General features: G+C 44.3%; 1 protein-coding gene and 1 long non-coding RNA gene across 5 annotated transcripts in view; one reads left to right on the top strand and one right to left on the bottom strand.

Moving 5' to 3' along the window:
* Positions 1–7,259, bottom strand: part of LOC122542948 (homeobox protein Meis1-like) — a 552,868-nt gene extending 545,609 nt beyond the window's left edge. For both annotated transcript variants that reach the window (XM_087984102.1, XM_087984106.1), the window contains exon 1: positions 7,227–7,259. In XM_087984102.1, the coding sequence (XP_087840228.1) occupies positions 7,227–7,244 (18 nt within the window). In that variant the 5' untranslated portion in view covers positions 7,245–7,259. The remainder of the gene's footprint in view (positions 1–7,226) is intronic.
* LOC122542871 (uncharacterized) overlaps positions 6,764–22,222 on the top strand; it is a 63,837-nt gene continuing 48,378 nt past the window's right edge. Inside the window, exons 1-4 of one of the 3 annotated variants that reach the window (XR_015754768.1) lie at positions 6,765–7,091; positions 7,639–7,694; positions 12,602–12,747; positions 16,305–18,056. This is a non-coding gene — a long non-coding RNA (uncharacterized LOC122542871). Of the gene's footprint in view, positions 7,092–7,638; positions 7,695–12,601; positions 12,748–16,304; positions 18,057–22,222 lie in introns of those variants that run through there. The other 2 variants (XR_015754770.1, XR_015754769.1) reach the window with 2 other exon arrangements.

The raw sequence follows: 22,222 nt of genomic DNA, 5'->3' as shown, positions 1-22,222 counted from the left end.
ATCACAGATATCCCAGGTTAGAGAGAGAGAGACTGATACAGAATCACAGATATCCTGGGTTAGAGAGAGAGACTGATACAGAATCACAGATATCCCGGGTTAGAGAGAAAGAGACAGGTACAGAATCACAGATATCCCGGATTAGAGAGAGAGAGAGACTGATACAGAATCACAGATATCCTGGGTTAGAGGGGAGAGAGAGAGAGAGACTGATATAGAAACTCTGATATCCCGGGTTGGAACTTTGGAAGCAGGTTTTCCAGGAATGTACCTGGTGTGTTTGCTGCCCATTTTCAGGAAGTGGTCCCTTTGTTCAAGCTGGATGTTTCTGGGCTCCTGGGCCATAGTTGGGTTCCAACTCCCTGGGCACCAGCTGGTAACCAGCTCTCCAGAACTGCGTGTTAACCTCCGCAGTCAGGTCCCCTCTCTCGGGCCTCCAGCCCAACACCCCCCAAAGCACCAGTTCCTTGACAACTTTCAAATCAAATTCCAGTTTAAAAGATCATTTTGTTGAAAACTGCGATGCAATAAATTGCTGTGTTGTACCAGTCAGACACTGAGCACGCAGCCAAGTGCTTTGACTTCAATGGGAGTTACATGTTAATCCTTATTATGTTGCTGTGTTATGGTTAACACAACCTTCAAGTAGCCAAATCCAAAACCACAGCCTCTCCCAATGTGCCCCCTCTCGCTGGTGTTCACCCTGCTTTGAAGCTTTGTAGCTCAAATCCACACTAGTCCCTCCCTCTCAGATCACAGCGCTCCCCAGCACTAAAGGGAACATTTAGGCTGCTGTTTTGATTCCTGGTCAGTGAACAAAGCTGATTACTTCTCATGCTTTGCATGATCCAAGAGGGGTGACAGAACATGTGCATGTGCTCGAGAGAGAGAGAGAGAGAGACGGAATTCATTCACCATGTGTGTGTGAGAGAGGATTTCAGTGTCAGTGTGTGAGGAGAGTTTTGTGTCTCTGTGCGTGAGACAGGAAATTTGCAGAACAGTGTGTTTGGAAAGAATTTCAGAGAGTAAGCGTGCCTGTGTGAGAAGAGGCAGGGGGAGTTGTGCCTCTGTGTGTGAGTACAGGTATTGTGTCAGAGTGTGTGTGTCAGAGCGTATGAGTGGGTATGTGTCAGTGTGTGTGTCGGTCGGTATATGTGTGTCAGACTGTGTCTGGGTGTGTAAAAAGATGTGTCAGAGTATGTGCTTGTGTGTCACAATGTGTGTGTGTGTCAGTGTGTGTTCAGACAGCCTCAGTGCATTAGACTGTGAGAGCGGGTGTGCGTATGTCAGAGTGTGTGTCAGAGTGTGAGTGGGTAACTGTGTCAGAGTAGGGTACCCATAGGGTATGGCCCCAACCGGGACTTTGGGATTATGTCACATTACAGGTGACCACCATTGCACTATACACACACACAGACACTCCTACACACACACACTCTCACACACAGGCACTCCTATACACACATACACATTGACACACATATACACAGACGCACACAGACACTCACACACCCTTACAGACACACACACTCCCACACCCACACAGGCATCCTCTCAGAGACTTAGACCATGCTACACTCATGCACACACATATACACTCTCTCTCACAGACACTCACAACTCCCCACCACAGACACACACACACAGACAGACAAAGACCCACATGCACACATATATTTTGTGGGGTGAATTTGTACTTGCAGGGTTACATTGTACTTTGCTCAAAAACTGCATGAATTCATGTAAAACTCTGTTTCCTCACTTTTTAGATTAGAATCAATCTAAACATCATGGTATAGACAGAGAACACAGGGGGCATATTGTTTAGCTAATGCCTATTGTTACAGCTAACCTGAGAATGCAACTTTTAAAAAAAGGTTTGTGATTTACACATGAAAGAAGTGAAACTATCACGGTATTCGAACAGATGAAAGACTCAACAGACAATCAAGGTATTTTTTTAATGTATAATTTCAGTTACATCACACTGTAAACTTTAGCTATAAATTCTGTGTTAGGATTGAGCCCTCCACTATCACCTGATGAAGGAGCATCGCTCCGAAAGCTAGTGTGTTCCAATTAAACCTGTTGGACTATAACCTGGTGTTGTGTGATTTTTAACTTTGTACACCCCAGTCCAACACTGGCATCTCCAAATCATGTCAGAGTAGATGTGTGCCAATGCATGTGTGACTGGGTGTGTCAGAGGATGTGTGTGTGTGTCAGTGTGTGCGTGTCTCAGATTGTGTACAGACAGCTTCGTGTATCAGAGTGTGAGGGTGGATGTGAGTCTGTGTGTGTGTCAGTGTGTGTGTGTGTCAGTGGGTGTGTGTCAGTGGGTGTGTTTGTGAATGGGTGTGTCGGTGTGTCTGCAGTCAGTTTCAGTGTATCAGGATGTGAGGGCGGGTGTGTATCTGAGTGTGTGTGCAGACAGTTTCAGTGTATCAGAGTGCAAGGGTGAGGGTGTATGTGTTAGTGTGTATGTGTGTGTGTGCAGACAGTTTCAATATATTAGAGTGAGGGTAGGTGTGTGTGTGTGTCAGTGTGTGTGTGAGGGTGTGTCAGTGCGTGTGTGAATGAGTGTGTCAATGTGTGTGTGGGTGTGTCAGTGCATGCGTGAATGAGTGTGTCAATGTGTGTGTGTGAGTGGGTGTGTCAGTGCGTGTGTGAATGAGTGTGTCAATGTGTGTGACTGGATGTGTGTGGGGGGTGTCAGTGCATGTGTGAATGAGTGTGTCAGTGTGTGTGAGTGGGTGTGTGTGGGGGTGTGTTAGTTCATGTATGAATGAGTGTGTCAGTGTGCGTGTGAGTGGGTGTGGCAGTGCATGCATGAATGAGTGTGTCAATATGTATGAGTGCATGTGTGAATGTGTGTCAGTGTGTTTGCTACTGCAACACAGCTGCATTTAAACTAAGTAGCGGGGGGAGGGGACAAACTGGATGTGTAAGAAGGAAATTGGAGGGAAAGTTAGAACAAGGGAAGTCAAGAAAGACAACTGTATCAACGAGGCAGAAAACTCAAAAAGGGATCATGCTGTAGGGTTGAGTGAAATAGGAGTTAATGGGAAGGGTGAGGCAGTAACAAATTAAAAATACTATACATGAACGCACGAAGCATTAGAAATAAGATGGATGAGCTTGAGGCTCTTTTGGAAATTGGCAGATACAATATTGTGGGGATAACTGAGACGTGGCTTCAAGTTGACAGGGCCTGGGAAATGAATATTCAAGGCTACACGTGCTATCATCAGGACAGACTGATGGGCAGAGGGGGTGGGGTGGCAGAGGGGGTTGATAAGACATGATATTCAGTCCCTTGCGCGGGGGGACCTAGAATCAGGGGATGTAGAGTCAATATGGATAGAGCTGAGAAATACTAAGGGTAAAAAGACCCTCTTGGGAGTTATCTACAGGCCCCCAAACAGTAGTCTGGATGTCGGATGTAAGTTGAATCAGGAGCTGAAATTGGCCTGTCACAAAGATGTTACTACAGTTGTTATGGGGGATTTTAACATGCAGTAGACTGGGAGAATCAGGATGGTATTAGACCTCAAGAAAGAGACATTGTGGAGTGCCTCCGAGATGGATTCTCAGAACAGCTGGTGCTGGAGCCAACCAGGGAGAAGGCAATTCTGGATCTGGAGTTGTGCAACGAACCAGAAATGATCAGGGACCTCGAAGTGAAGGAGCCATTGGGAAGTAGTGACCATAATACAATAAGCTTCAATCTGCAATTTGAGAGGGAGAGGGTACAATTGGAAGTGACAATATTTCTGTTGAATAAAGGGAACTATGGAGCTATGAGGGAGGAGCTGGCCAAAGTTTAATGGTGCAATACCTTAGCAGGGATGACAGTGGAGGAACAATGGCGGATATTTCTGTGTATAATGCAGAAGATGCAGGATCAGTTCATTCCAAAAAGGAAGAAAGATCCTAGGAGGAGGCATGGGTGGCCGTGGCTGACGAGGGAAGTTAAGAAACATGTAAAGTTAAAAGAGAAAAAGTATAACCTAGCAAAGATAAGTGGGAAAACGGAGGAGTGGGAAGCTTTTAAAGAACAACAGAGGATTACTAAGAAGGAAATACGCAGAGGAAAAATGAGGTACGAAGGTAAACTGGCCAAAAATATAAAGGAGGATAGTAAAAGCTTTTTTAGGTATGTAAAAGGCAAAAAAATGATTAAGACTAAAATTGGTCCCTTGAAGACAGAAACAGGGGAATATATTACAGGGAACAAAGAAATGGCAGAAGAATTGAATTGGTACTTCAGATGTGTGTTCACTGGGGAAGACACAAGCAATCTCCCTGAGGTAACAGTGGCTGAAGGACCTGAACTGAAGGGAATTTATATTTGCCAGGAATTGGTGTTGGAGAGACTGTTAGGTCTGAAGGTTGATAAGTCCCCGGGTCCTGATGGTCTACATCCCAGGGTACTGAAGGAGATGGCTCGAGAAATCATGGATGCGTTGGTGATTATTTTCCAGAGTTCGATAGATTCGGGATCAGTTCCTGCGGATTGGAGGGTGGCTAATGTTGTACCACTTTTTAAGAAAGGTGGGAGAGAGAAAGCAGGAAATTATAGACCAGTTAGTCTGACCTCAGTGGTGGGAAAGATGCTGGAGTGTATTATAAGGGATGAAATTACGACACATCTGGATAGCAGTAACAGGATAGGTCAGAGTCATCATGGATTTATGAAGGGGAAATCATGCTTGACTAATCTTCTGGAATTTTTTGAGGATGTAACTCTGAAGATGGACGAGGGAGATCCAGTAGATGTAGTGTACCTGGACTTTCAGAAAGCTTTTGATAAAGTCCCACATAGGAGGTTAGTGAGCAAAATTAGGGCTCATGGTATTGGGGGCAAAGTACTAACTTGGATTGAAAGTTGATTGGCTGACAGGAAACAAAGAGTAGTGATAAACGGCTCCATTTCGGAATCGCAGGCTGTGACCAGTGGGATACCGCAGGGATCAGCGCTGGGACCGCAGCTTTTTACAATATATGTTAATGATATAGAAGATGGTATTAGCAATAACATTAGCAAATTTGCTGATGATACAAAGCTGGGTGGCAGGGTGAAATGTGAGGAGGATGTTAGGAGATTACAGGGTGACCTGGACAGGTTAGGTGAGTGGTCAGATGCATGGCAGATGCAGTTTAATGTGGATAAATGTATGGTTATCCACTTTGGTGGCAAGAACAGGAAGGCAGATTACTACCTAAATGGAATCAATTTAGGTAAAGGGGCAGTACAAAGCAATCTGGGTGTTCTTGTACACCAGTCAATGAAGGTAAGCATGCAGGTACAGCAGGTAGTGAAGAAGGCTAATAGCATGCTGGCCTTCATAACAAGAGGAATTGAGTATAGAAGCAAAGGGGTGCTTCTGCAGCTGTACAGGGCCCTGGTGAGACCACACCTGGAGTACTGTGTGCAATTCTGGTCTCCAAATTTGAGGAAAGACATTCTGGCTATTGAGGGAGTGCAGCGTAGGTTCATGAGGTCAATTCCAGGAATGGCAGGACTACCTTACGCTGAAAGACTGGAGCGACGAGGCTTGTATACCCTTGAGTTTAGAAGACTGAGAGGAGATCTGATTGAGACATATAAGATTATTAAAGGATTGGACACTCTGGCAGCAGGAAACATGTTTCCGCTGATGGGTGATTGCTGAACCAGAGGACACAGCTTAAAAATACAGGGTAGACCATTTAGGACAGAGATGAGGAAAAACTTCTTCACCCAGAAAGTGGTGGCTGTGTGGAATGCTCTGCCCCAGAGGGCAGTGGAGGCCCACTCTCTGGATTCATTTAAGAAAGAGTTGGATAGAGCTCTCAAAGATAGTGGAATCAAGGGTTATGGGGATAAGGCAGGAACAGGATACTGATTAAGGATGATCAGCCATGATCATATTGAATGGTGGTGCAGGCTCGAAGGGCAGAATGGCCTACTCCTGCACCTATTGTCTATTGTCTATTGTGTGTGTGAGTGCATGTGTGAATGAGTGTGTCAGTGTGTGTGAGTGGGTGTGTCTATGTATGTGTGATTGGGGGTGTGTGTGTTTGGGTGTGTCAGTGCATGTGTGAATGAGTGTGTGTGTGTGTGAGCGGGTGTGTCTGTGTATGTGTGATTGGGGGGGTGTGTGAGTGGAGGTGTGTTTGGGTGTGTCAGTGCATGTGTGAATGAGTGTGTCAGTGTATGTGTGTGTGTCAGTGTGGGTGTGTTTGTGAGTGGGTGTGTCAGTGTATGTGTGATTGGGGGTGTGTGTGAGTGGAGGTGTGTTTGGGTGTGTCAGTGCATGTGTGAATGAGTGTGTCAGTGTATGTGTGTGTGTCAGTGTGGGTGTGTGTGTGAGTGGGTGTGTCAGTGTATGTGTGATTGGGGGTGTGTGTGAGTGGAGGTGTGTTTGGGTGTGTCAGTGCATGTGTGAATGAGTGTGTGTGAGAGTGCATGTGTGAATGAGTGTGTCAGTGTGTGTGTCAGTGTGGGTGTGTGTGTGAGTGGGTGTGTCAGTGTATGTGTGATTGGGGGTGTGTGTGAGTGGAGGTGTGTTTGGGTGTGTCAGTGCATGTGTGAATGAGTGTGTGTGAGAGTGCATGTGTGAATGAGTGTGTCAGTGTATGTGTGTGTGTCAGTGTGGGTGTGTGTGTGAGTGGGTGTGTCAGTGTATGTGTGATTGTGTCTGTGTGTGTGGTTTGTGTCAGTGTGTGGGCGGACAGTTTCAGTGTATCAGGGTGGGAGCGGGTGTGTGTGTGTGTAACGAGAGTGGAGGCGATTATTTCAGGCGATCCAATATGTGCATTCACCTATTTCATAATGTTCTATGACCAACACAGTATTAACCCGACAAAAACCGGTAATTCAGAGTGTACAAATAACCTATCACCCAGCAAACGGGGAAGGCTGGGAACAGCAGCTGAATCTATGTGCCGCCAAGATAATGAACATTTCTCATAGTTAGAAGCACATTGCCAAACAATACTGACATCGCTTGCGGGAATAATCCTGCGTTCAGCTGCAGGTGAGGAATTTACAATAAGGTTTGCGGCGTTTTTGAGGTGACTAAAAGAATTGCTCAGCAGATTTAAAAGTAAGTCGTTTCAGATTTTCTCTTTTATCAATATTAAACATTGGGGAGGGGTCTAATGTTATCCTTTGTGCAATCATTAATAAACATTATTAAACATGTATGCAGAATAAAAGAGAGCTATAATGCATCACTTACCAAACACCACGAGTGCATCCCGCTTTGAGAGCGCATTGGTTTAGCAGAGGTTGGACTGTTCGCACTAATGTGCTGTCTCTCTCTCTCTCTCTCTCTCGGTTACACGGGGGTTTGTGGGACTTGACGTTCCCTGGATGCGGGAGCGTTTATTTATTTTGGGAAAGGACTTTATTTCAAATTAACGGCGGGCTGGGGAGGGTAAGGGGGGGGGAGTCTATATTGCAGCCTCTCACTGACTCTCTCTCTCTCTCTTCATTTTAAACGGCGGACCTCAACAGAAAGGTTTTGTTCTGCTGCTCCACCAAAACCTGAGGCTAATGCCTTCCTAAACTTAGTCGCGTCTTCCTGCTCATGTTTGCCAATGTTTTTTTATTTTGTTTTAATATTTTAAATGGATGTTCCTCTTTCTTAGGAACTGTGACGCCAGACCTTGTCCAGTGACTGGAGAGCAATGCTGTTCAAAACAAGGCGAGTGTGAAATTGTCAGGATCTTAAAGGGTTTGAGGTGCTCGGGAGATAAGGTTCACACAAAATCCTGACGCCTTCATCGCGAGGTGCCCATGACTTTAATCCTCTCCAGTTTGATTTTTCTGTGGGTCTGGGGAGTCACTGGCTGGGTGCAGCATTCTGTAACCCATTCCTAATTGTTCCCCTAGAGAAGGTACTTTCTTGAACCGCTGCACTCAGAAATGTCCAGAAACAAAAAAACACACACACACACACACAGAAATTGCTGGAAAAGCTCCGTAGGACTGTGGAGAGAAATCAGGGAGAAAGTTTAGGGTCGAGTGACCCATCCTCAGAACAGTGCGTTGATATAGATGTACAGCACAGAAACAGACCCTTTTGGTCCAACTCTCACCAGATATCCTAACCTAATCTCGTCCCATTTGCCAGCACCCGGTCCATATCCCTCCAAACCCTTCCTATTCATATACCCATCCAGATGCCTTTTAAATATTGCAATTGTACCAGCCTCCACCACTTCCTCTGGCAGCTCATTCCATACCCGTACCACCCTCTGCGTGAAAAGGTTACCCCTTAGGTCCCTTTTAAATCTTTTCCCCCTCACTCTAAAACTCTAGCTTTGAACTTCCCTATCCTGGGAAAAAAATAATTTGCCTATTTACCCTATCCATGCCCCTCATGATTTTATAAACCTCTATAAGGTCACGCCTCCAACACTCCAGGGAAAACAGCCCCAGCCTATTCAGCCTCTCCCTATAGCTCAAACCCTCCAACCCTGGCAACATCAAAATCTTTTCTGAACCCTTTCAAGTTTCACAACATTTTTCCTAGAGCAAGGAAGACCAGAATGGAACACGGTATTCCGACCCAAAACACAAAAGGCCTTGGAAACTCTAAATAGGCAGATTACATGTTGTTTGGGTGTCACATCCTGTCACTAGTTACTTTTTTGTATAAGTAAAACTGAACTTTAAATGACTTTTCCTCTCCTTTGTTTACCCTCCTGCTTGGGGAGGGAGGGAAGGAGTGAGGCAGGACTTTGAGTGTATTCTCTGTGCGTTGTTCGCAAAAGAAATACTGGCGGGGTAATTCTGTTGGTTGTGAAATTTCACCACAAGCCCTCTCAAATTTGGAACAAAAAAACCAATTATTACCCACTGACAGGGGCGCGCTGAACTGGAGGATAAGGCAGTTAGGGGGCTGATGTGTTTTCTGTTTACTCTTGTCTCCTGAACATTGTTGTATATGCAACACCCTTGTAAACACCCTTGCAGTCTCTTAGGGATACTCCCTAAGTCTGTCTGTTGACTAAAAGCAATACGCTCACATCTCACACCACTCCTCCTCCTATCTCCCAGGTTTGCTCCAGTTCTTACCATCATGAAGAATTCTTTCAAAGATTTCAAATGAATAACGATCAAAATGGGTCGGAGCTGTGACTAGCGAGGAACCGACCCTGGTTTATTTAACGCTTACTCTCTACTGATGTGGGGACATTAATTTCAGGGGGAGAGGAATCGCTTTATATCATTTATTTTGGGAGGGGATTATGGGAAGGAGTTTCTGTTTTATATATTATTTTGGGAGAGGGTTCTAATTATGGGAGGAAATTCTGTTTTATGTATTATTTGGGGGGGGGGGAATTCTAATGGGAGGGAGTTTTGTTTTATATATTATTTTGGGAAAGGGGTTCTGAATATGGGAAGGGATTTCTGTTTTATATATTATTTTGGGAGAGGGTTCTGATTACAAAAAGGGATTCTGTTTTATGTCATATTATTTTGGGAGGGTTTTCTGTTTTATATATCATTTCGGGAGGTCATAGAGTTATATTTTACATACAATCTTGTAATGGGAGGGGGTTCTGTTTTACATATTATCATGGATGGGGTTATGTTTTATACAAGATCTATATTGGTGCTTTGAAACAGCTATGAGTTCCACAAGAGAAAAAGTATTTTCAGAAAACGCCTGCCCTTAGTTTGTTTTTAAATCGTTAACTCCACAATTTCGAGTTCACAATGAGTTTGTTTTGCTGATTTGTTGGGTGTTTGTGTGTGTGTGTGTGTGAGAGAGAGATACATTTGCCGACTGTATATCTGCATTCTGTTTTGAAACTTAAGGGCTTTTTTTTTCTCAAATGTCTGCGTTGGGGAAGCCGCTTTAAGTCCAGGCTCTGTCTCAGGAACCGGTGTCAGGTTGAGGTCACTGGCCCCCTCCACCCTCCCGTTGAGCCTCTGAGGGTACAGCCTGGGGAAGGTGATGATGGATGGTCTCTGCTCGACGGTCAAAACTCAGCATCGCCAATGAAAAAAACAGACTGAAAGGACAAAGGGAGTGACCCCAACCTCTCTCCTTCCACCTTCTCTCCAGAGCATTGGCCCCCTTTGGCAATGGAGGACGGGATTGGGGAAGGGGGTGGGGTGGGGTGCCAAATTGGATGAATACTCCCTGGAATCCAGGTCCTTGTCTCCTGAACGTGCCGTCAAACTAACTGCTCCTCTTGTAAGAGCATAGAGTTGGGGAAGGGGCGGTGTGTCTGGAATAGCACTGTGATGGAAATCTCATCCTGGGAACTGCAAGCAAATTAAACATTACCCAATGCACCCCCTTCAATGACGTATGAGGGGGCATTGAAAGGTTTTTTTTTGGGTAGAAACGATGTGCAAAGGTTTAAACGGCGCGTGGGCATCGAACAGTAGCAGCATAGGAGGTGGGCCGAAGGGTCTCCTGCTGCGCCCTGATTGTGTGACCTGTGACTTTTTTTTAACTTCCAGAAGCCTTTTGGGGGGGGGGGGGGGGGGTGGAGTGGTTAATGAGATCAGACTGGGTCAAAGTACAAGCAATTCAGGACCTGGAACAACAACAAAAAGCACAGAAATTGCTGGAGAAACTCAGCAGGTCTTGGCAGCATCTGTGGGGAGAAAGCTGAGTGAGCATTTCCAGTCCAGTGACCCCTTCCTCGGAAAGCGAACCTTCCAGCTCATCGAGCGAACTTGTTATTCTCCAAGCAATTTGCTAGTTATTCGCTGAGATATTTAGCAATGCTGGCTACTAGGTATTCGCTAAGATATTTACCAGTTACTAGTTACTCGCGAAGATATTTAGCAATGCTAGATATTCTGCAAAAAATCTCAAGCTGAGCTACAAATCTCCAAACTCGCTAAACCCAGCTTCCTGGGCTGCACAAGACGCTAGTTTTATATATTATTTTGGGAGGGGGTTCTGATTATGGGAAGGGATTCCAAAGTTCAAATTCCTTCCAGTATCTTTGAACGAGGCTCCTATTAAATTGGAAGAGAAGGGCTTTGAGGGTTTTAAACAACAGTTTCCCCACCTTTCAGAAATCCGGTGAATTAATTCATTGCACACGCGCCCGAATGGCGATATGACAGTGTCTAGTGAGCATGAGGAAGGGGGTGACCGGAGGCAACTCATTCTGAGACAGACAGAGGAACTGCAGCTGCCACCCCATCGCAAGGCAGTGCTTAGCTCCAGCGAAAACAGCGCTTTTGCACGGGAATAAATCCAGTAAAATAAAGAGGGGATTGAGAGTAGGACGGACGGGCGAGTGAGCTGCCTGAACTCCGCTTGGTACAAAGGAGAGCCATTATAAACGTGGCTGCGATTTTGTTTTTAAAACTCCCTATTTAATACCACACACACACACAAAAAAACCCCAATTTGGGCAAAAACGAAAGTTAAAAAGCAGGCAAAGCAGCAAGTTGGAGTTACTATTAGTAACTAGTAAATATCTTAACGAGTAACAAGTAATTAATATTGCTAAAACAAATGACGAGTAATATCTTAGCGAGAAACTAGTAATCAGCATTGCTAAATATCAGCAAAGTTTGTAAATTTCTCAGCAAGTAGCTAATAACTAGTCCTCCTAAATATCTTAGCGAATACCTAGTAACTGGTAAATATCTTAGCGAATACTTATTAACCAGCATTGCTAAATATCTTAGTAAATAACTAGTAACTGGCAAATATCTTAGCTAATATCTACTAACCAGTATTGCTAAGTATCTCAGCAAATAATTACTAAATTCCTTGGAGAATAACTAATAACTAGTATTGTTAAAAAATCTCAGTAAATAACAGGTAAATTTCTGAGCGAATAACGAGCAATTAGTATTGCTCACAATCTTAGTGAATAGCTAGTAAGTTTCTTGGTGAACACCTAGTAACTAGTGTTGCTAAATATCTCAGCAAATAACTAGCAAATTGTTTAGCGAATAATTAATAACTAGCATTGTTAAATATCTTAGCGAATAATTAATAAATTTCTTGGTAAATACCTAATAACTGGTGTTGCTAAATATCTCAGAAAATAACTAGCAAATTGCTTAGCGAATAACTAGCAACTAGCATTGCTAAATATCTCGGCGAATAATTAGTAAATTTCTTGCAGAATATCTAGCATTGCTAAATATCTTCGTGAGTAACTAGTAACTGGTAAATATCTTAGCGAATACCTAGTAGCCAGCATTGCTAAATATCTCAGCGAATAACTAAATATCTCAGAGAATAACAAGTAACCAGTATTGCTAAAAAATCTCAATAAATAACAGGTAAATTTATGAGCGAATAACTAGCAACTAGTATTGCTAAATATCTTAGTGAATAACCAGCAAATTGCTTAGCGAATAGCTAGTAACTAATATTGCTAAATATCTTATGCGCGTAAAAGTGTTCCACTTGTCAATTTTTAAGATATGTTTAACTGTTCTCCGGTTGAATAAGATTAACCTTTGCAAACTTTGCTCCATTTGTCGCCAGTTTATTTTCGTTTTTTTTTCTGAAAGGTGCGATTTAAAAAAAAATGAATTTCAAGGCTAACTCTTTTTCTGGTGTGTGATTTCTCCCCTCACCTCCTCCCCGCCCCACCGCCCTTCTCACTGCAGGGTCCGTGCTATCTTGTCCGCCCGTCGCTCAGATGAGACTGAATCTTCCCTGGAAGTGTTCCGAGTCCAGCTCATAACGAGTTAATGCTTCAATCTCCCCCTAAACGCCCAGTCAGCGGCGACCAAGCTGAAACCACACAATAGAGGTTAACATTCAAAACATGTCACCTTCATTTTGAGAAGGAGGGGGGGGGGGGGGGGTAAAAGTGTTTGTGTTTGTGGATGGTGGGGGGGTTGGGTTTAAGAATTCCTGAGATTTTAAAACAGGGGGAGATAGAATTGTTTGAGGGGACTGGGACAATGAGGTGGAGTTGTACACAGATACTGTGCTCAGAAAGACTCACAGCGCGCATCTATATGTCTTGAAATCCCTCCTTGTCTCTGTCTCCATTTCTTATTTGGGAAGTTAACGCTTTGGGGAAGGATTTTGCTTTTATTCTGCTGTAAGGGAGAAGGAGAAAGTGTATTATTTCAATAACTTGAGCGGGTCAGAGAGAATCTGAAATGAAGCGACCAGGAAGGTGCTGTGATGGAAATCTGATTTAAGGCGAGCCAAACAGTGAAAGCCAAAGACATTTTAAATTCACCTTTTATAAATAAAAGCAAGGTTGGGAAATTAATAATGTTCCAGAGCAGCAAACTGCGTGAGCAGTGGGGTTTAGCTCTTTATTCCTTTATCCGCTCTGTTTATTTGGAAATACATTTAGTGTCACATTCCGTTTACAAACACAAAGTGGACTGAAGATAGATGAGGCGTCATTAAGCCTTTTCTGTACAGATACTAGAATAAATAAAAGCAAGTGGGCGGACGAGGCAAGTTGTGATGTTTCTGTGGCACTTTGTTACAATTTGAGCTGGAATGGGGCGGGGGTGGGGTGGGGGGTGGTGGTGGGGATTGGTTTCAAGTATTTCCAAGTGTCACCGCGGTTAGGAGCACTCCCCAACATCGCCCCCGACAACCTGGGGCAACCCTTTCGCCTTCTCAGGCTGGGCTGTCTGGACGGGGTTAGGAGGGGGAGAGAGGGGGAATCGACGGCATTTCTTTTAAAATACAACATTGGGCCAAACCACAGCCCCAAACGCAGGAGACTTCACCTAGAACCGTGCGAACGCCAGAGTTGGATTTTCAGGAGTGTTCAAACTCCTACCTCACCTTATTGGCTGGAAATTATTATACTTGCAGACCTTGTTTCGTGTATGAAGGAAGAAAGGAGGAAATATGGATGGAAAGATAGATAGATGGATAGATAGATAGATAGATGGATAGATAGATAGATAGATAGATAGATAGATAGATAGATAGATAGATAGATAGATAGATAGATAGATAGATAGATAGATAGATAGATAGATAAAAGCAGAAATAGATTGATACAAGAACTGAAATTGCTGGAAAAACTTAACAGGTGTGGCAGCATCTATGCAGAGGAAGCAGAATTAACATTTTGGAGACAGTGACCCTTCAGAACATGATAGAGAAACTGATAAATAGAAAGGTAGAGAGATAAATAGATAGCCAGATACCTAGATACACACATAGTTTGACAGATAGATGTATAGAGGGATAAATAGAGAGTTAAATAAACAGACACATAAGCAGGCAGATAGGTAGTCATGTGGCTGACAGTAGATATGGAGGTAGGCACAGAGGCAGGCAGGCAGACATGGAAGAAACGATCCAAATATATGAAAGCCTCCGCCAACTCTCCCGCTTTCCGTGTTGTGGAGGGACTAGCGCCCGATATTGCTGGCTGCCTTTAGGGATCTGCCGCCAGTCTCTGGGACAGTGTGTGTTACAAAAACAGCAATTGCTCATAAACTCAGCAGGTCTGTGGAGAGAAAGCAGAATGAGCGTTCCAGCTTCAGTGACCTTTCCTCACAAACTTTGTGTGATCCCTGGCCCGCGGTCACTCAGGATCAACAACTGCGCTTTTTATTTGAGAGTTTTATGTCTGAGTTTTCATTCCTGTCTTTATTGTTGACTCTTTCTCTCTTCAGTCTACATCCTTTTCTCTGCCTCTTGTTCCTGCTCTGGGTCATTTATTCTCCCTGACGCCTCTCTCTGTCTCACTGCCTTTTTGTTAACTGTTCATTACTTTCCTGTCGTTACTCTCACTCTTGCCCCGATCTACTGCCTCACTCACTCTCTCTCTCTCGCTCCACTAATTATCCCCTGACCCTTCCTTTACCCCTCCCACTGCCTGTCACAACTCTGTGTCTTTCTGACTCATTCTCACATTTCTCTTACCGTCTCCCTCACTGTCTCTCCCCACTTGTCTCTTTGCCACTGACTCCCACACTGTCTCACTGGTACCTCTCTCCGCCTGTCTAACTCACTCATGACCCCTTTCACTCTCTCTCACCACCTTTCTCTCTCGCTCTCTTTCCCTCACAGACTCAGTCTCTCCCCCTCTCCCAGTCATTCCCCTTTTCCCCTCACTGTCTTACAAACACCCTGCTATTGTCTCACTCCCCTCTTACAATTTCTCTCCTTCATTGCCTCTCTCACTGTCTCTCGCACTGTCTCTCTCACTCCTATTGTTCTCTCCCTCCGTTATCTTTCTTTCACTCTTCCTCTTTCACTGTCTCTCTCTCACACACATTCTCTCCCTCCTTTGTGTCTCCTTCACTCTCTCCCTCTTTCACTGTCTCTTACACACACATATTGTCTCCTCTTATCTCTCTTTAATTCTCGCTCTTTCACTCTCTCACACACATTGTCTCTCCCTCTCTTATCTCTCTTTCATTCTCTCCCTCTTTCACTGTCTCTCTCTCACATTCTCTCCCTCTCTTATCTCTCTTTCACTCCCTCCCTCTTTCTCTCACACTCTCACCCTCTTTCACCATTTTCTCTTTCACTGTCTCCCTATAACTCTCTCTCTCAAACACACACTCTCACTGTCTCTCCCTCTCTTAGCTCTCTCTCACTCTCTCCCTCTTTCTCTCTCTCACTGTCTCACACTCTCACCCTCTCACCGTTTTCGCTTTCACTGTCTCCCTATAACTCTCTCTCAAACACACACACAGACACTTACTATCTCTCCCTCTCTTAAAATCTCTTTCACTCTTTCTTTCACTCTCTCACTCTAATTGTCTCTCCCTCTCTTACTACCACTCTTTCATTGTCCCTCCCTTTTTCACCGTCTCTCCCACACTTTTACTGTCCCCCTCTCTCTCTCTCTGCCATTGTCCTACTCACCGACCATCTCTCCCATCTGTCTCCCCCCTTCTCCAGCTCTCTCTCTCTCTGGTTTGACGCCGACCTCCTTCTATATTTGTCGAGAGTGCTCGTTTCCAATGGCTCCGAAACCCGCGCTGATTTAACGGGGTTAAAGTAACCTGGAGACTCGGCTTGTATTTAAATCCCAGTTTACCAGAGTGCACAAACAGAACCAGCATTCAGCCTCATAATGACCTGAAAATAACTGGGGGGGAAAATAGCCACTTTGAAAACTTCTCCCATTGATAATGGTATCATTATGAAGTTCTTTAAACACACATGGGGAACACTTCATAGCTCATTATTAGTATCACAAAACCGAGTAATTCTAAATTAGAGAAAACATTTCACCGGTTAAAAGAGTTCTACTGTAACATTTGATCTGAGTGGATCGTTGGGATGATTTTTGCAACGGTGTAGAATTTGCTGTTTGACTTAAACGCTGCTGATCACGGTTAATTGAGGTTTCCTTTCATTTTACAGGAGCTCTGTTGACTGCTTGAACTTTGCATGACCTCCGGGGTTTAACCGGTCCACGACCATTAAACCGTCAAACCGGTTTGAGGTCGGGGCCTATCTTAAAGCCCTCCCTCACCCTTCTTCCCCCTCCCCGGGCTGGCTTGGGCATGTCAGCCGGGCTGCAGAAGCGCCCTCCCGGCCTCATACAGTGATCACACAGCGCTGTCTAGTGGGGAATGGATGGAGAGAGGGCTGACAGTTAAACTTGGGTAGCAGAAAGCCTGATTGAAACCATCCGCAGGGCAATGACACATTCCACGGACGCGTGTGTGCACTTACATCTTTAAGAGTGCATGGACTTTTACAGAAAAAAAAAATTAAATGCACAAAAAGTAGACCTTAATTTAGGAGTAGCCCATTCAATGAGTCACACAGCACGGAAATAAGTCCAGCTCATCCACACCAACCACCCATCCTAATCTGACCCAATCCCATTTGCCAGCACTTTAAATTAGATTCCCTACTGTATGGAAACAGGCCATTTGGCCAAACCAACCCTCTGAAGGATAACTCACCCAGACCCATTTTCCTCTGACTAATGCACCCAACACTATGGGCAATTTAGCATGGCCAATTCACTCCTGCCCTGCACATCTTTGGACTGTGGGAGGAAACCGGAGCAAACCCACACAGATACGGGGAGAATGTGCAAACTCCACACAGACAGTTGCCCGAGGCTGGAATTGAACCTGGGACCCTGGTGCTGTGAGGCAGCAGTGCTAAACACCGAGCCACCAATACCACCCGGCCCATATCCCTCCAAACCCTTCCTATTCATATACCATCCAGATGCCTTTTAAATGCTGTAATTGTACCAGCCTCCACCACTTCCTCTGGCAGCTCATTCCATACACATACCCCCCTCTGTGTGAAAAACGTGCCCCTTGGGTCTCTTTTAAATTTTTCCCTCAATACAGAAAAACAGATACCATTCAGATAAACTCATGCACAATCATAGGTATCCGAGAAACAGTGCAGAAAGACCAATACAAAATCACAGGGATCCCAGTGACTGTACTGATAAATAGAATCCCTACAGTGTGGAAACAGACCCTTCGGCCCAACAAGTCCGCACCGACCCTCTGCATGAAAAAGTAATCCCTCTGGTTCTTTCTAAATCTCTACCATCTCACCTTAAATCTCTGGTTTTCGACTCCCCCACTCTAGGGGAAAATAAGACCTTGGCTATTTGCCCTATCATGCCCCTCATGATTTTATAAACCTTTAAAAGGTTAACCCTCAGCCTTTGACACTCCAGTCTCTCCCCTGTAACTCAAACCCTCGTATCCTGGAAATGTCCTTATAAGCAGAAATGACTGGAAAAGCTCAACAGGTCTGGCAGCATCTGTGGAGAGAAATCACAGTTAACATTTCGGGTCCGGTGACCCCTCCTCAGAGTTCTGATGTCTCTCCACAGCTGCTGTCAGACCTGTTGAGCTTTTCCAGCAAGTTCTGTTTTTGTTTCTGATTTCCAGCATCCACAGATTGTTTTATCGGTTTTAACATCCTTGTAAATCTTTTCTGCACCCTCTGAAGTTTAACACATCCTTCCGATAAAAGGATGCTGTATACCGTATACTTTACACCTTTGCTTAACAAACATTAGTTGTTTTCAGATGTAAAACTAACAACTGATCAGCTGCCATTTGTGGAAGTTCCAAACGTCTACCATTCTTTGTCTGGATGTGGAGGAGCCGGTGTTGGACTGGGGTGGACAAAGTTAAAAATCACACAACACCAGGTTATAGTCCGACAGGTTTGTTTGGAAGCACTAGCTTTCGGAGCACTGTTTCTTCATCAGGTGGTTGTGTGGGAGCAGCGCTCCGAAAGCTGGTGCTTCCAAATAAACCTGTTGGACTATAACCTGGTGTGTGATTTTTAACATAATTTTTGTTTGTGTGTTAGAAGTACTTCCTAACATCTCTCCTGAACAGTCTGGCTCTAAGTTTTAGACTGTTGCCAAATGCTGAATATCATCATGGTCAGATACGTTACTCTGCGGATAAAATCTATACTTTGTCTATTTATAACACACATGTTTTTAGTACAAATATTCATAATTTATCCTCAAAATGTTGAATCTCTATTGAAACACATGCACACATAGAAAACACTATCTACAATTTAGGTGTATCTGAGTCATGCTGACGTATTATGAAAGGCAAAATATATCATGTCGGTGAGTCATATGGAAACAATGTTGTTATTTAGCATATTTCTTCCTAGCTGAAAACTCATATGTCAAAGCTAAAGGAGAGAACCCAAATGCATAATTTGGGGTGGGACATGAGTTGTGTTCCCTTGTACGCCTGCAAAATAGAATACAGGTTTGCAAAAGTCTCCTCTTTGGAATTTACCTCTGTTCCAACACCAGTCCCACACTTGAAAACCTTTACTAGCTCCCTGCTCAACTTCTCATCCACATTGTTAAAATTCCTCCTTGACATTGCTTCTTCCCTGTCTCTGGAATTTCCCACAGATCTGCAGGATGTCTGCACTGCTCCCAGTCCTGGCTCCAGGCATATTCCCCAATTTCACTCGGTGTTGTCAGCTGCTTAGGAACTGGAGCTGCAGAATTCCCTCGCTCCACTCCCTGGCCTCTCACTCCTCCTGCAAGATGCTGATAAATCCTATCTCTTCCGCTTGGCTTTTGATCATTGACCTTGATACCCGGTCACATGCTTGCCTGTCCAATATTAGAGTCATAGAGATGGACAGCATGGAAACAGACCTTTCAGTCCAACCCGTCCATGCTGACCAGATATCCCAACCTAATCTAGTCCCACTTACCAGCACCCGGCCCATATCCCTCCAAACCCTTCCTATTCATATACCCATCCAGATGCCTTTTAAATGTTGTAATTGTACCAGCCTCCACCACTTCCCCTGGCACCTCATTCCACACATGTACGACCCTCTGCATGAAAAAGTTGCCCCTTAGGTCTCTTTTATATTTTTCCCTCTCACCCTAGTCCACTAGTTCTGGACTCCACCACCCCAGGGAAAAGGCTTTGTCTATTCACCCTATCCATGCCCCTCATGATTTTATAAACCTCCATAAGGTCACCCCTCAGCCTCTGACTGTTCTTTGATGCACCCTCTGTGGAGCAGTTCAGGATGCTTGGCTGCATTAATGGCGCTATACAAATGCAAGTTAATGCTTCTTTCGAAAAAAGGGTGACAAAACATGCAGAAAATAGGATTACAAAAGGGACAGAGAAAGGGGAGAGCCTGTCTCAGGTACAAATTTTACCCACGCCTGAATTTATTTTGTTCTTTCTGGGGACACATGTGTCATTGGCAAGCCCAGCATTTGACCCTTGAACTGAGAAAGGCCATCTCAGGAGGTAGTTAAGAACCGACCACATTGCTGTGGGTCTGGAGTCATATGAGGGCCAGACCAGGTAAAAACATGGAACAATACAGCACGGATGCAGGCCCTTCAGCCCACCATGACTGTACCCACCACGATGCCATTCTAAACTAATCCTGTCTGCCTGCCTGTATCCCTCTATTTCCCCGCCTGTCTAAATGCTTCATAAACCTTGCTATGGTATCTGCTTCCACCGTCTCACCAGGCAGCGTGTTCCAGGCACCTACCACCCTCTTGCAGAAAAAAAAAGTCTCCTTTAAACTTTCCCATTCTCACCTGAAACCAATGCCCCCCAAGTATTTGATATTTCCACCTTGGAAGAAAGACTGACTATCCATGCCTCTGGTATATATGTCTGTCAGGTTGCCCCTCAGCCTCCAACACTCTCACGAAAACAATCCAAGTTTGTCCAACCTTTCCTTTAGCTAACACATTCCAATCTAGGCAACATTCTGGGAAATCTCTTTTGCACTCTCTCCTCAAATTCTTCCTATACCCTGGTGTACCAGACATGCACACAATGTGGCCTTACTAAAGTTGTATACAAGATGACAGATCACCATCTCTCTGAAGGGCATTACAGACCCAGATTGATTTTAATGACAATGGGCAATAGCTTCACTATTCAAGACTGGTTTTTCAGTATGAGAACTGTTATTTTTCTTTAAATGACTGAATTCAGATTCCTATGGTGAGGCTTGAACCCACAGACCACAATTAGCCTGAGCTTTGTAGTTAGCAATCATCAATGTTACCACTGTGCCACATCAAACCAGTGACACACAGGGTAGTCCAGGTAGGAAGGTGATTGCACAGCCTTAAAATTAGAATTAGGTTTATTGTCACATGTACCCAAGTGTGAAGTACAGGAGCACAGTGAAATGTGCACAATGCTGCCTCACAATGTTAAAAATCACATAACACTAGGTTATAGTCCAATAGGTTTAATTGGAAGCACTAGCTTCAGAGCGCTGCACCTTCATCTGGTTATAGTGGACTATAACCTGGTGTCATGTGATTTTTAACTTTGTACATGACAGTCCAACACCGGCATCTCCAAATCATGGCCACACAAGGTGCTATCTTCAGGTCATAGAAACATTAAAATATAGGAGCAGGCCATTCGGCCCTTCGAGCCTGCACTACTATTCAGTATGATCACGGCTGATCATGCATTCTCAGTCCCCCTTTCCTGCTCTCTCTCTCTCAGTATCCCATGATCCCTTAAGCTGCAAGGGCCATGTCCAGCTCCCTCTTGAATTTATCTAATGACAGCTTATACCTAATGGCCCCAACAGCTTCCTGTGGGAGACAATTCCACAGGTTCTCAGCTCTCTGAGGGAAGAAATTCTTCCTCATCTCCATCCTGAGTGGCTTACCCCTTACGCTTCGACAGTGCTTCAGTACAAATCTTAGGCACTAAAGTAGATTAGGTATTAAAATATAGAAATACAGAGCAAAGCTAGATGTTCTACATTACCCACACTTCGCTTGTCCAAACTATTTCTTCCAGCAGTCAGCTAAGAGCGTATTTTATATTGCAAATCTTGGGCCTTGTTTCAAATTTTCCATTTCTGTTTTTAACTTCTCATATTTTCACAACATCATATTTGTTTCCTCTGAATGCTCTGAAAGAGTACACGCTCTGACTTGGTAAGGGAAATTGACAGGCAGCAGGCAGGGCCGGGGAAGATGAAGAGTCTGGTGCAGGGAAATAAAATGTTGACAGCGACAGGCTGCAATTAAGAGGACGAGAAAGGAAGAGGCTCAGGCATGAAGATGAAGTGTTAACATAGAATAACAGAAATTATGAAGAACCGACACTGCGACCATAAACCAAGACTCCTTAAGCAAAGTGTCAACTCTGATCCTCATCATAATTATGAGTCAGACCCAGAACATGGCATTGCCAATGGATCAGGGATAAGTGAATATTGTGGTGCAAATTGCAACCACATTTAGTGTGATGCACAATCGCTAACGTGTGATTGCCACCCAGGAGTCAGCTGCTGAATGTCCTTGTCGTGGGTAAAGCAGCAAAATCCAAACACTTTGCAAACACAAGCAAAAATCAGAAATTGCACATGCAGGGTGACCAAGGAATCTCCTTACTGTGGCTAAAGATGAAAGACTTGTGGTGTGGACTGTTATGAAATGTTTAATGTTTCCTCAACTAGTAGGCGTGATGTTTGAAATTAGCGGGTGATACAACAGATTGCGCCTTTGAGATGGGTGGTGAATTATTGAGGAGAAGGATGACGAGGACGATTTCAACTCTGAGGGTTTTGAGAGCGACGCTGAGTTCTTGGGGGATGATTGACAGAAATCATGCAGCAAAAATTGTAAATAGGGCCAAACTGGGTAAAGCCGATGAAAATAAATTAATGGTAAAGACATATTCCTTGCCAAACAACGCTTTCTCATCTAATTTATTTTGGGTGAATTTCGAAAAGAGCCACGGTCTTTTCCCTAGGGTCGTGGAGTTCAAAATTAGAGAGCATAGGTTTAG

The sequence above is a fragment of the Chiloscyllium plagiosum genome, unplaced genomic scaffold (assembly GCF_037043375.1).
Source record: "Chiloscyllium plagiosum isolate Xiang-an unplaced genomic scaffold, Cpla_swu_hap1 HiC_scaffold_47, whole genome shotgun sequence".
NCBI classification, from domain to species: Eukaryota; Metazoa; Chordata; class Chondrichthyes; order Orectolobiformes; family Hemiscylliidae; genus Chiloscyllium; species Chiloscyllium plagiosum.
This window is presented reverse-complemented; position numbering and strand designations above follow the sequence as displayed.